This window comes from Myxocyprinus asiaticus, chromosome 37, assembly GCF_019703515.2.
Source record: "Myxocyprinus asiaticus isolate MX2 ecotype Aquarium Trade chromosome 37, UBuf_Myxa_2, whole genome shotgun sequence".
Classification (NCBI taxonomy): Eukaryota; Metazoa; Chordata; class Actinopteri; order Cypriniformes; family Catostomidae; genus Myxocyprinus; species Myxocyprinus asiaticus.
Window position 1 is genome coordinate 42,069,100 of NC_059380.1, and position 13,861 is coordinate 42,082,960.

At 37.1% G+C, this 13,861-nt stretch overlaps 1 protein-coding gene and 1 pseudogene across 1 annotated transcript; one reads left to right on the plus strand and one right to left on the minus strand.

Annotated features, from left to right (window-relative positions):
- Positions 1-107: 107 nt before the first annotated feature.
- gemin6 (gem (nuclear organelle) associated protein 6) lies at positions 108-2,637 on the minus strand. Its single transcript, XM_051676230.1, has 2 exons — positions 2,420-2,637; positions 108-1,480 (listed from the first exon to the last, which is right to left on the minus strand). The coding sequence occupies exons 1-2, from the start codon at positions 2,545-2,547 to the stop codon at positions 1,099-1,101; spliced, it is 510 nt and encodes a 169-aa protein (XP_051532190.1). The 5' UTR covers positions 2,548-2,637; the 3' UTR covers positions 108-1,098.
- A 102-nt stretch (positions 2,638-2,739) lies between these two features.
- Positions 2,740-13,861, plus strand: part of LOC127428080 (serine/arginine-rich splicing factor 7-like) — a 42,115-nt pseudogene continuing 30,993 nt past the window's right edge.

Here is a 13,861-nt window from a genome sequence, read left to right on the forward strand (position 1 = left end):
TGACTCAAGGAGAAGCGTGTGAGCCAGTAGACTTATGAGTACCGTGGCTTTAAGGTACCCTCGCACACCAAAGAGGTACTCAAGAAACAATCGAGAAACACAAGTGATTGTCCTTTATGTCTTCAAACTTTTATTTTCAAAATCATGTGTTTTGCCAATAAGTATGTAAAGAAAACAGCGATCACCTTCTTAAAACAAGGGAATAAAAGTGTTTCTACCACTGTATGCCATACGCTAGCCATGAAATGTGTTCAGGTTTCTCGAGCATGTGACCAGTGGTGTTCATATAGTTCCACTTTAAGACACCAAACCAGTGTGAAGTTCTGAAGGAGAATACTGCTGTCATGCCCCTTTATTTACATTCAGCGTGCAGTGAAACCAGCTTCAGAGGCATCACAGCACAATTTCAAGTGAGCTTCATTAATTAACAGGCAAATATTTAGGGACATTTGAAGCTTATTCTGTGGTAGAATTGTAATTCTATGTTAAAATTCCATCAGATGAAGACAACTTAGTAGACAGGATGTGATGCAAACATTGAATTCTACTAAAACACTTTCCGCTCAACGAATACAAAATAATGTCTGTATTTCCTCCGTGATCATTGCACACTAGTCATACACTCAGCACATTATTAGTGACTTTTCAGCTGCTCTGTAATCAGATTCCACCCAACACTGCTGATAAATAAACTATACGTCAGCTACATAACTACTACTAACTAGTGCTTTTAGACTAATTCTGCAAATAAATCTTCAGATTACGAAACTCTAAACTACCAGAGAGGTATAAAGATTCTTTCATATGAATGTTGTGTTATCAAGCTGACACAGGTAAAGTCAGATCACTGCAGGATAAATTAAACTTGTGTTGTAGACCTGTGCTAAGAATGAAAGAGAAAGGAGTAATGTTTTTTTCATGCATTTATCTGTAAACATTTATTATAAAATGCAAAAATGTAATTCCCAGTCACGATCTAGTATTAACTACAGAATGTAACAGAACATAGCTTTTCTTCCCAAACAGGGAAACACAGTATTTTCAACCCTGAACATCTTGCATTAACATCATAACTGCACAATACTCAGATTACATTGATTAAATCTGTGACTGAGACTGTTCTGGTCCAGGGTTACTCTCCACCAGACTCTGAATTCTGGCCAGTATGATTTCATTGGCGCAGCTGCAGTCTCCAGTCCCGTAGGGGGCGCTGATGGTCAACACATTCGCCACAAGAAGAACCTCCCCGTCTTCAGTCACCGGGACTCTGTTTTTCTCCAGCCACAGACGCAGATTCTGCCGCCGTGATTTGAGCTGCTCTGAGCTGAGATCCTGAGTTCTGTCTGGCAGGAACACACTCTTCAGTCGTCTTTCGGTTTCCTCCGTTCCCCTCCTGAGAATCTGAACGTCTCTCACAGCGTGACCTAAAATCACCCTCACGGATGGACGCTCTTTCTCTTGGAGGGACATAAGCACCACACTTCAAATTAAAACAAAAAGAGAGCATAACATCATTATAAAAGCCTGATTTATTTCCGTTCAGCAAACTGATTAAAAAATAAGTGATTCAAGTGATTCACTGGTTCATGACTCATCATTAATAAGGTGATAATGTTTTCGATTCAATAAAAAGATCCAGCTAAGAGTCAGAACCGCACTACGCCGGTCACGCTGAATGTTTCTGATTCAATAAAAGAATCGGGGTACACTAATCGAGTTGTATATTTCTGATTCAATAAAAGAATCTGCTCAGAGTCATTTGTTCAAGAGTCAGTGTCAGACTTCACTAGTCACGCTGAATGTTTCTGATTCAATAAAAGAATCAGTTCAGAGTCATTTGTTCAAGAGTCAGTGTCAGACTTCACTAGTCACGCTGAATGTTTCTGATTCAATAAAAGAATCAGTTCAGAGTCATTTGTTCAAGAGTCAGTGTCAGACTTCACTAGTCACGCTGTATGTTTCTGATTCAATAAAAGAATCAGTTCAGAGTCATTTGTTCAAGAGTCAGTGTCAGACTTCACTAGTCACGCTGTATGTTTCTGATTCAATAAAAGAATCGGCTCGTAAGAGTCATTCCGACTCGATTCGAATAAATTCCACGACATTACTACTGTTTAAAAGTGCAGCAGGTGTTCAGAAAAACTGGACTCAGATTGGTTACTGATACAAAGAGAAAAACAGCACAAACTTAAGTTTTGCCCCCGCACAAAAGCAGAAGATTATTTTGAGAGAGAGTTAACAAGCGATTCATATCATGATGAGAAATTAAGACAAACACTCGGGTTCAATAACGTCATATCTTCGGCTCTCCAGTCTCCACATATGATGACATGCATTTAATCAAAAGGTTAATTGTAAATAAGAGCTGTTTATACAGTTATGGTGATGTTATTGATTATATTCTTCATGATGTCTTTACCTGGCAGACACCGGATCCACAGTGAACACAAACCCCTCAAACTGCTGCTGTTCGTGAGCTGTTACACAAACCTCCTGATTGACAAATTCCTGCCACTGCTGTGGACTCATCTCACTCCACTGCACCATCTCTGATCAATAAATAATCACATAACAGATAATCAATGCGACGAGCTCATCAACTCACGCCTGTCTCACTTTCTCCATGAAACGCAGAATGTAGACGCAGGACGTATGACGTCATTCACTCTGCCCTGTGATTGGCCGGCAAGCACAGCGTGGTATCATAGCTACGTAGTTTTTCTAGTCTGTGCCGTATGAGTCAGCGCATGCGCGGCTGTGTGCCGCTCATCTGACAGGCAGCCGTTTGTTTCTGTCAGGACTATTTCACATCATGTCTCGATACGGGCGACACGGAGGTGGTGAGTCCCATTAAACAGATGTTAATAAAGCATATATTTATATTAATGGTTTAATGTTTTGTCGATTAATGTTAATTTTGGGTTTCAGATTTCAAAGAGTATTAAACACAGGAGTTCTATGAATGTTTGGTATTGTAAAGCTGCATTTTCGTATACGTTTTTATATCAAATCTTTCCAATCAGAAAATGTATCATTAAAAAAAAAAAAAAAAAAAAAAGTCATGTTTAGGGAATGTGGGTGGAGTTTTACCTCTAGCAGCATTTTTAGAATTATTTGTTTATTTATTTATTGCAGGTCGTTCCGACTTCTTAAAGGGACAGTTCACCCAAAATGGAAAATTGTGTCATTTCTCATGTGCGGACACAGGGCGGGCAGTTTTTTCTGAAATAGTTTTGTGTTCCCTCGCAATAAGTTTACCATGATTTTACTACAGTAAGCATATTTTAACTTTGATTTTCATAGTAAAAATACAGAAAAATGAATACTATGGTAATAAAAATTATAATTTTGTGGTTATGGTTTTACTTCAAATACAATGGTATTTAAGCTAAAAATAATAATTAACATTGTGTAAAACAATTAAGAGAATGTTTACAATTAAGGTGTTTAAAAAGTATGAAAGAATGGCTTGATAACATCGTACTATGTATAGGCTATATATATATATATATATATATATATATATTATATATACAGGTGCTGGTCATATAATTAGAATATCATCAAAAAGTTGATTTATTTCACTAATTCCATTCAAAAAGTGAAACTTGTATATTATATTCATTCATTACACACAGACTGATATATTTCAAATGTTTATTTCTTTTAATTTTGATGATTATAACTGACAACTAAGGAAAATCCCAAATTCAGTATCTCAGAAAATTAGAATATTGTGAAAAGGTTCAATATTGAAGACACCTGGTGCCACACTCTAATCAGCTAATTAACTCAAAACACCTGCAAAGGCCTTTAAATGGTCTCTCAGTCTAGTTCTGTACGCTACACAATCATGGGGAAGACTGCTGACTTGACAGTTGTCCAAAAGACGACCATTGACACGTTGCACAAGGAGGGCAAGACACAAAAGGTCATTGCAAAAGAGGCTGGCTGTTCACAGAGCTCTGTGTCCAAGCACATTAATAGAGAGGCGAAGGGAAGGAAAAGATGTGGTAGAAAAAAGTGTACAAGCAATAGGGATAACTGCACCCTGGAGAGGATTGTGAAACAAAACCCATTCAAAAATGTGGGGGAGAACCACTACGCACAGACGTATGCAAGACATGGGTTTCAGCTGTCGCATTCCTTGTGTCAAGCCACTCTTGAACAACAGACAGCGTCTGAAGCATCTTGCCTGGGCTAAAGACAAAAAGGACTGGACTGCTGCTGAGTGGTCCAAAGTTATGTTCTCTGATGAAAGTAAATTTTGCATTTCCTTTGGAAATCAGGGTCCCAGAGTCTGGAGGAAGAGAGGAGAGGCACACAATCCACGTTGCTTGAGGTCCAGTGTAAAGTTTCCACAGTCAGTGATGGTTTGGGGTGTTTTCTGAGGTCCAAGGTCAACGCAGCCGTATACCAGGAAGTTTTAGAGCACTTCATGCTTCCTGCTGCTGACCAACTTTATGGAGATGCAGATTTCATTTTCCAACAGGACTTGGCACCTGCACACAGTGCCAAAGCAACCAGTATCTGGTTTAAGGACCATGGTATCCCTGTTCTTAATTGGCCAGCAAACTCGCCTGACCTTAACCCCATAGAAAATCTATGGGGTATTGTGAAGAGGAAGATGCGATATGCCAGACCCAACAATGCAGAAGAGCTGAAGGCCACTATCAGAGCAACCTGGGCTCTCATAACACCTGAGCAGTGCCACAGACTGATCGACTCCATGCCACGCCGCATTGCTGCAGTAATTCAGGCAAAAGGAGCCCCAACTAAGTATTGAGTGCTGTGCATGCTCATACTTTTCATGTTCATACTTTTCAGTTGGCCAAGATTTCTAAAAATCCTTTCTTTGTATTGGTCTTAAGTAATATTCTAATTTTCTGAGATACTGAATTTGGGATTTTCCTTAGTTGTCAGTTATAATCAAAATTAAAAGAAATAAACATTTGAAATATATCAGTCTGTGTGTAATGAATGAATATAATATACAAGTTTCACTTTTTGAATGGAATTAGTGAAATAAATCAACTTTTTGATGATATTCTAATTATATGACCAGCACCTGTGTGTGTGTGTGTGTGTGTGTGTGTATATACACACTTGAAGTCAGAAGTTTACATACACTTAGCCAAATACATTTAAACTCAGTTTTTCACAATTCCTGACATTTAATCGTAGAAAACATTCCCAGTCTTAGGTCAGTTAGGATCACTACTTTATTTTAAGAATGTGAAATGTCAGAATAATAGTAGAGAGAATTATTTATTTCAGCTTTTATTTCTTTCATCACATTCCCAGTGGGTCAGAAGTTTACATACACTTTGTTAGTATTTGGTAGCATTGCCTTTAAATTGTTTAACTTGGGTCAAATGTTTTGGGTATCTTTCCACCAGCTTCAGGAATTTTGCCCACAAATTTTCTATCGTATTGAGGTCAGGGCTTTGTGATGGCCACTCCAATACCTTGACTTTGTTGCCCTTTAGCCATTTTGCCACAACTTTGGAGGTATGCTTGGGGTCATTGTCCATTTGGAAGACCCATTTGAGACCGAGCTTTAACTTCCTGTCTGATGTCTTGAGATATTGCATCAATATATCCACATAATTTTCCTTCCTCATGATGCCATCTATTTTGTGAAGTGCACCAGTCCCTCCTGCAGCAAAGCACCCCCACAACATGATGCTGCCACCCCCATGCTTCACTGTTGGGATGGTGTTCTTCAGCTTGCAAGCCTCACCCTTTTTCCTCCAAACATAACGATGGTCATTATGGCCAAACAGTTCAATTTTTATACTTGCATACTATTGTTTGTACAGATGAACGTGGTACCTTCAGGTGTTTGGAAATTGCTCCCAAGGATGAACCAGACTTGTGGAGGGTCACAATTTGTTTTCTGAGGTCTTGGCTGATTTCTTTTGATTTTCCCATGATGTCAAGCAAAGAGGCACTGAGTTTGAAGGCCTAAAAATACATCCACAGGTACACCTCCAGTTCAGTACACCTCCTATCAGAAGCTAATTGTCTAAAGGCTTGACATCATTTTCTGGAATTTTCCAAGCTGCTTAAAGGCACAGTTAACTTAGTGTATGTAAACTTCTGACCCACTGGAATTGTGATAGTCAATTAAAAGTGAAACAATCTGTCTGTAAACAGTTGTTGGAAAAATTACTCGTGTCATGCACAAAGTAGATGTCCTAAATGACTTGCCAAAACTATAGTTTGCTAATATTAAATCTGTGGAGTGGTTAAAAAATGAGTTTTAATGACTTCATTCAAGTGTATGTAAACTACTGACTTCAACTGTATGTTTGTATAAATGTATATGTGTAATGTAGAAATTAAGCAGTTACAGCAAACACTAAATTTTGTCAAGTTTGATTCATATAATTTATTTGTTAGGGTGAAGTTAAATTTATTAATGTTATATAGCCATTTTGCTCTTATTTATTCTTTATAATTTCTTTGATTTTGTTTTTGTTTTTTCCGGATGAGTTGTGAATAGGACTGTAAATGGAAACATTTAAAGAGAGAATATGAAACTAGAGAGGTAAAAAGGGTAGGCATTATAAGCTTTGGCTTCAGTTTGTTCCTTTAAGGACATTTAAAAAAGAAAGACAATGTTGGATGCATTGAACAGTCATGAATTGTATAAATATCTAAATATATATATATATATATATATATAGATAAGGAAAACGAAATAATATAAAGTTAAACCATAATAACCACAACATTAATGTTTTTTTATCATAGTTTACATTTTTCTGTATTATTACTATGGTTTTACTACGAATATCAAGGTTAAAATATGGTTACTGCAGGAAAACCATGGTAAATTTATTGCGAGGGAATGCAAAACTATTTCAGAAAACAATTTCCGTACTTGTGCAATCCCGGATGTTTATGACTTTCTTAAGTAATCCATAAGACTCCAGTGGTTTAATCCATGTCTTCTGAAGTGATATGATATGTGTGGGTGAGAAACTGATGAATATTTAAGTACTTTTTTTTTACTATAATTCTCCTCCCTGCCCAGTCTATCTCCACATTCTTCTTCTTGTGTTTTTGGTGATTCACATTCTTCATGCATATGCCCCCTACTGGGCAGGGAGAAGAATGTTTGATAAAAATAACTTAAATATTGATCTGTTTCTCACCCACACCTATCATATCACTTCTAAAGACATGGATTAAACCACTGGAGTCTTATGGATTATGTTTATGCTGCCTTTATGTGCTTTTTGGAGCTTTAAAGTTCTGGTCACCATTCACTTGCATTGTATGGACCTACAGAGCTGAAATATTCTTCTAAAAATTTTCATTTGTGTTCTGCAGAAGAAAAAAAGTCATACACATCTGGGATGAGTAAATGATGAGAGAATTTTCATTTTTGGGTGAACTGCCCCTTTAAATCTAATTGGATGAACTGCGATCTACATCAGCTAAATTATGTGCAGCAGGTGTCATCATTCTCATTTTTTTTGAACAAAGTTTTATTTATTTATTTATTTTCATATTGCAGTTGCAGCAATAAAAAAAAGCAATAAGACCATATATTCAAAATAATAATAAACAATAAAAAAAAATTAAATTGTTATTATTATTTATTTATTTATTTATTTATTTTGTATAAATATAAATGAAAAATGTTTTTTACACCACTGTTAAAGGGGTTTTAGGTGTTGAGCTTTATGTTGTGCTTAACTGTGGTAAAGTCACCTTAATACACAGCTTTATTTGCTTGATAACCCTGGTGTGGTTTGTCAGAGGGTTAATTTCAAGGTCTGTTGTGTTCAAAAACAGCAGCAACTTTAATGTAAAGCTAATTCAGGGCAAACTAAATCTACTTCAGCAATGTTAACGGATCCAAACTAGGAGGCCATAAAATGAACCACATAATGTCCAAGCAACTTTTGCTCCTCTTTCAGAAATGAAGGTGTATGTGGGTAATCTGGGCACCGGAGCAGGTAAAGGTGAGCTGGAGTGGGTGTTTGGATATTACGGGCTGCTCAGAACAGTGTGGATTGCTCGCAACCCTCCAGGATTCGCTTTCATGGAGTTTGAAGACCTGAGAGACGCAGAGGACGCCATCCGTGGACTCGATGGCAAGTAAGTTGACAGAGACACTTCACCAGCAACTGATCTGTGTTTCTGTTGATGTCATGACGATACCTGTCACTCTTTCATCTGAGCTCCGTGTTAAAATGTGATTCTGTTTGTAAGTGCTGATTGTAAATGGGTCTTTGTTTGATTAAGATTTAATAAGTTGCTGTACTAGTTCAGTGTCACTCTTTAAATAGTAGATGTAAGCATCTGAGGTTCAATGTGTATTACAGTCACGTTCTGGAGGTGTAAATTCATCATTGAATTAGTATCAACAAAAGCTTAAAATCCTTTAAATAATTGTTGGCAACAACACATATTCTTGCTTTTTATACAATGATGATTTTAGAGCCAGAGATGTCTGTTTTATAATGAAAATTGATCAACTGTGTGTGTTTTTAAACCGATCTGCTTTAGATTGATTTGTGGCTCTCGAGTGCACGTGGATTTATCCACCGGAATGCCGCGGCATTCCCAATATGATGGGCCGCCCACTCACCATCCCTTCGACCCAAACGACCGCTGCTAAGAGTGCGGTGAGAAGGGCCACTACGCATATGACTGTCACCGCTACAATCGCCGTCGACGGAGCAGGTAAGCCCACCTGTGACTGACTCAGCGTTATTCCTGAAGTAAATCTGAAGAACTGTTCACACTGTCAGCGTTATGTTGTTTCTGTTGCTCTCTCTCTTTGCTTAACTTCCTGTTTGTTTGTGTTTATGGGGTGGGTATGTTTATTTAAACTGCTGTTTTTCTCCAATGTTCTTTGGGATTTGATTTAACGACTCACCTGGTCAAAACCTTTCAGGTTTCATCGTTTGATTCAGAGAGTCACATTCCTTTACGATTTCTTCTTCTTTTGCCTGCTATGACCAGGGCAAGAGCAGCCACACCCCTTTGCTGAGGCTCCTCCCACTGCTACTTAAATATTCATAGCTCCTCCCCCAACCCAAACCAGATGAGAGCACCAATCCGAGTAAATTCGGCTAGTGATTTGTGTCTACGGTTTTGCTAAAGAGAGCATTGAGAGCCCTTGAGAGACCACATCTAGACAAAAGCACCTTGCACACTTCTATCAAGTCTCAATCAAGCGATTTATTTGGCTGTCAGTGCGATCATCATTAGAAATCCAAGAGAACAACTAGATGCAGAGGTCTCCTGACGATAGATACTTCTAGATCATCTAGATCTGCGTGACCTCGCGGGTCGACCAGCAGACTTGACAGGTTTATTTCAAGTACGAATTAATGTGTCTTTCTGTATATGATTGCCATTGAGTGAGCTCAAGTGAGTGGTAATGTTGAATGCTGTGATCTGTGGAACAGAGAGGATGTGTTGGATGCTGCAGACAGCTGAGATCTGTACTAGTGCTGGGCGATACAGCTAAAACCATTTAATTAGTGATATTCATAAATGCACGAGGGTCAATGATTGATGCTTTTTTGTTTTTTTACAGATCTATAAAATTATTCAAAAGCACATTAAAACAGCAATGCACACAAAACAGTTACTTAGATACTCCTCCTCTATGATGAACATGTTTTTTATTTATTTCTGAGTTCAAAGTTATTTTGATATATATATAGATATATATATTTAAAAAAAAACAGAGAGGACCCCTGTGTGTGAAGTAAAATATATATATATATTTTGCCATATCATTAAATATGAATATTTTGACTTATTTTTCATGTTTTGTTCATGTCAAATGGAGGAACTTTGAGAACACTTCTTGATATTCTTGAATCAAAAATTCATGATTGAAAAATGTGTTTATAAACTTTTTAATTTAATAGTTAATTTACACTTGTTTGTGTATTCAAGGGGCAATAAATGTATTTTAATACAATTGACTTCATGATTACACCACACAACATTTTTAAAGAAAATGCTATAAATGCATTATAGAACATTGTAAAAACTAACATGGACACAAAGATCACATTTCTACACACTAGATTAAAAATTATCAACTGATCTCAGTTCAGGACACTCTGTGTTGTCAGTAAAGCGTTAAACTTACAACATACAGAGTCATGACACAAAACAACATGGTGCCGATCTCAGAGAAGTTTGTTTTTGGGAGAAACTCCAACAAAACTACATCTGGTAAGAAACCTCATTATGTTTTTACATTGAAACCTGATTGAGTCAAAAGAGTAAAATCTTTAGTTTCATCCAGTATGCCATTTTAAAAATGTTATCGATTTATCGCAAACCAGCACACTGTCAAACACGATGACCACTATAGTGGACTGTAGTGCTATTTTCCCCATAGAAATCTACATTTACTGTACATTATCATATTGAGAATTAATGTATTCATACAAAAGCTGAAAAATGTTGCTTTCAGAGGCTTTATATGGAATAAGGTGCATTTATAGCTGTTCTGAGACCAGTGCAGACAAACAGCACACTGGAGGTTAAGTCATTCACTAAATAGGGAGCAAGGGAGCATCCTATAGCTCTCTATGCAGTTAAGTGCATTCACTCCTAAAATCTGATCAAAAGTTCAGTTTCAGGCTGCAGATGATGTTTGAATCACTCAACATGTTTGACAGACATGTGACAATGATAATCAGTACATAGATTCAGAATTTATAATGTATCATTTTATTTTAACATGGTTGACAGTGATTGGATGATGCTGGACATTACTTTGAATCTGAATTAATTATTCAGCTTTATAGAAAATCAGCTGTAACGTTTATAACGTCTCAAAAACATGAATAATCAACACTCTTGGACAGATAATAAACTATTTGATGAAAGATATCTGACTTTCTATAGTTTGGTATTACTTAAAATTTCACAACTCAGTCCTGTTGTCCACATATGAGGTCATATATTTTTAGAAAAACTATTTGCTCACTCCTCAAAAAACTTTTTTTTTCATGTTTATTAGGTGCTACTAGTTACAAATCCAAAAGGGAAATAGAAAAATGCACACAGCAGTCACACTCGGGTCTCGGGAGGTTAAATATCAATATTTTGCTATTTGCTCTGAAATGGCTTAAAAGAGTGATTTTTGTTTTTATCAGATGAGCTATCATTTTAACCAAACAATCTAAAATCTTTAATGCAAGAAGTCAAATACAGTACAGATCTACTTAAAATTATCAAGCCATGTTTTCCACAATGTTTTTATTAAATGAACACAAGAATGATATCTAACAATTTACAGTTATTGCAACAATATGGCAATACAGTAGTAATAAGCAGAAATATTTACACAATCATTTTTACCAGAACTTTTTTAAGCATCACAAAATCACAAGCAAAGTATTAAGTGAGCTTTTTTACTTTTCTTTTTTTTTTTACTAAAACAAAGTTTTGAATTTGAGTTTTAAGCAATTCACAGATCGTTTGAACTTGATTCATTTCCATGAACAGGTGAAATATTTGGTTTTCTCACAAAACCTGTCCAGAAAATGTCCTGGTCCTATTTTACTCCAAAATCAAAAGAAACAAAAATACAGAAAATGAAGCCTATTTTTAAGACCATTAAGATGTTTTTTACATTGTGAATTTATTTTCATGCCAGTTTTGCACATTTTTCATTCTCATTGCTGCAACACAAATATAGATGTTCATTATGATATTCTCATGCCTGCAATGTGGAAAAAATAACAATTATTTAAATTGTGAAGTATTTATACACCATAGTAGTGCTCTCCTGGTACTGCCTTTCAATATTGCTGATTTTAATTAAACAACTCTTTGTACAACAGCATAATTTTACTGTAACATAGTAAGAAAATGACTGTGTTGCGGTAATGAGAATTATCATTGAAAACAATGAGAATTGTAAAAGTAAAACCTCTGGACGTATTATGGTAATGTGTTTTGGGGGGGTTAATTGTACTCAAGTATACTGATCTTTGTGGTCCTAAATGTAGGCTTCATTTTCTTTATGCCCGAATAAAAATTAATGACAGAATAAAAAACGCATGTAATTCATCGCCACATTCAGAATGTTGGTTAATTTAATATCGGCAGCAAAATCATGTCAAATAAATAGTGACTATTTTGATGTATCACCCAGCTCTATTCTGATGTGCAATGTTAAAGTGATTGTGTAGGTCAGATGATTCAGTGAATCTTTCTAATTGATTCTTGATATGACTCTGACACTGCTCTCTCTGCCTCTGTCCTTCCTCTTCCTCTCCTTCATCCCTCTGGCCTCGTTCAGGTCTCGCTCCCGCTCTCGTGGAAGGAGGTACGGATGCTCTCACAGCCGCAGCCGAGGCAGATGGTGAGTGAAGAACTGCACGAGTCTTCTGTAGACTCACCTGCTCTGTTATCATGTGTATGTGGTGTATTTTGACATCAGTAAACCTGTGTGTCCTCTCTCAGGTCCAGGTCTTTCTCTCCTCACCGCTCTCGTTCGGGATCTCCTCGACGCTCGGGATCCAGGTGAGTGATCAGGTGTTTCCATACACAGAACTGGCGCTCACTGGATGTTTTTTGATTTTAGCACCATTCTGAGTAAATTCTAGAGACTGTTGTGTGTGAAAATCCCAGAAATACTCAAACCAGCCCATCTGGCACCAACAATCATCCATGTGATTATCTAATCAGCCAATCATGTGGCAGCAGTGCAGTGCATAAAATCATGCAGATACAGGTCAGGAGCTTCAGTTAATGTTCACATCAACCATCAGAATGGGTTGATCTCAGTGATTTGGACTGTGGCATGATTGTTGGTGCCAGATGGGCTGGTTTGAGTATTTCTGTAACTGATGATCTCCTGGGATTTTCACACACAACAGTCTCTAGAATTTACTCTGAATGGTGCCAAAAACAAAAAAACATAAGCTCAGGAAGGAGATGCATTCTGTCTCCTAGAGATGAACGTGGTTTGGTGCGAAAAGTGCAAATCAATCCCAGAACAACAGCAAAGGACCTTGTGAAGATGCTGGTGGAAACAGGTAGACAAGTATCTATATCCACAGTAAAACGAGTCCTATATTGACATAACCTGAAAGGCTGCTCAGCAAGGAAGAAGCTACTGCTCCCAAACCGCAATAAAAAAGCCAGACTACAGTTTGCAAGTGCACAAGGAGACAAAGATTTTTTATAAGGGCTTTTCTAAGGATGCATCAATGTACATATGGGTCAGATACAGCTTTTAGAGCTCTTTGGTTGCATCGTGCCAAAAACACAAATTTTTCGGTCGCCGTGTCAAGTTAAATGTGGTTTGAAACATAGAAAAACATGTCTCGAGATCCCTGCATTCAGAATTGCGCTCCATCGAGTTTGTGAAAGCAAGAATGTGTTCTCATCTTGGGCTGTTGCAAGTATCAAGCAGCCTGAGTGTGGTGTGTTCCTCAATATGCTTACTGCCCCCTACTGAAAACAGGTGGTACTTCAAGCTTGAATTGCTCCGATGGTAGAAATATTCTTTATCATGGTCCGGGAACATGATTAATTGCATTAATTTGTTTAACGCGTTATTTTTATATATATAATTAATTGCACCGAATTAACACATTAAATTGACAGCCCTAGTAGAAACATTTGAAAACACTGCAAAATAGTTTTGGAAATTCATGGAAAAGTCCTGGAAAAATCATGGAAATGTACTAGCAAAATTTGTACCCTGAATGACTCTAATGAGTCAGTTCTTTGGAATCTACAGCAAGTCGATTACCAAACAAATGACTCCATTGAGACAGTTCTTTTGAATGTACAGTGAGACGGATTCCCGAATGAATGACTCTGTTTAGCCAGTTCTTTTGAATCTACAGCT

Bases quoted from the DNA above. Each gene is read 5' to 3' on its own strand.
- gemin6 (XM_051676230.1), bottom strand. From the start codon at position 2,547: ATGGTGCAGTGGAGTGAGATGAGTCCACAGCAGTGGCAGGAATTTGTC. The intron at 1,481-2,419 runs GTAAAGACATCA...TTTAATTTGAAG, and splicing joins GTGGATCCGGTGTCTGCCAG to TGTGGTGCTTATGTCCCTCC.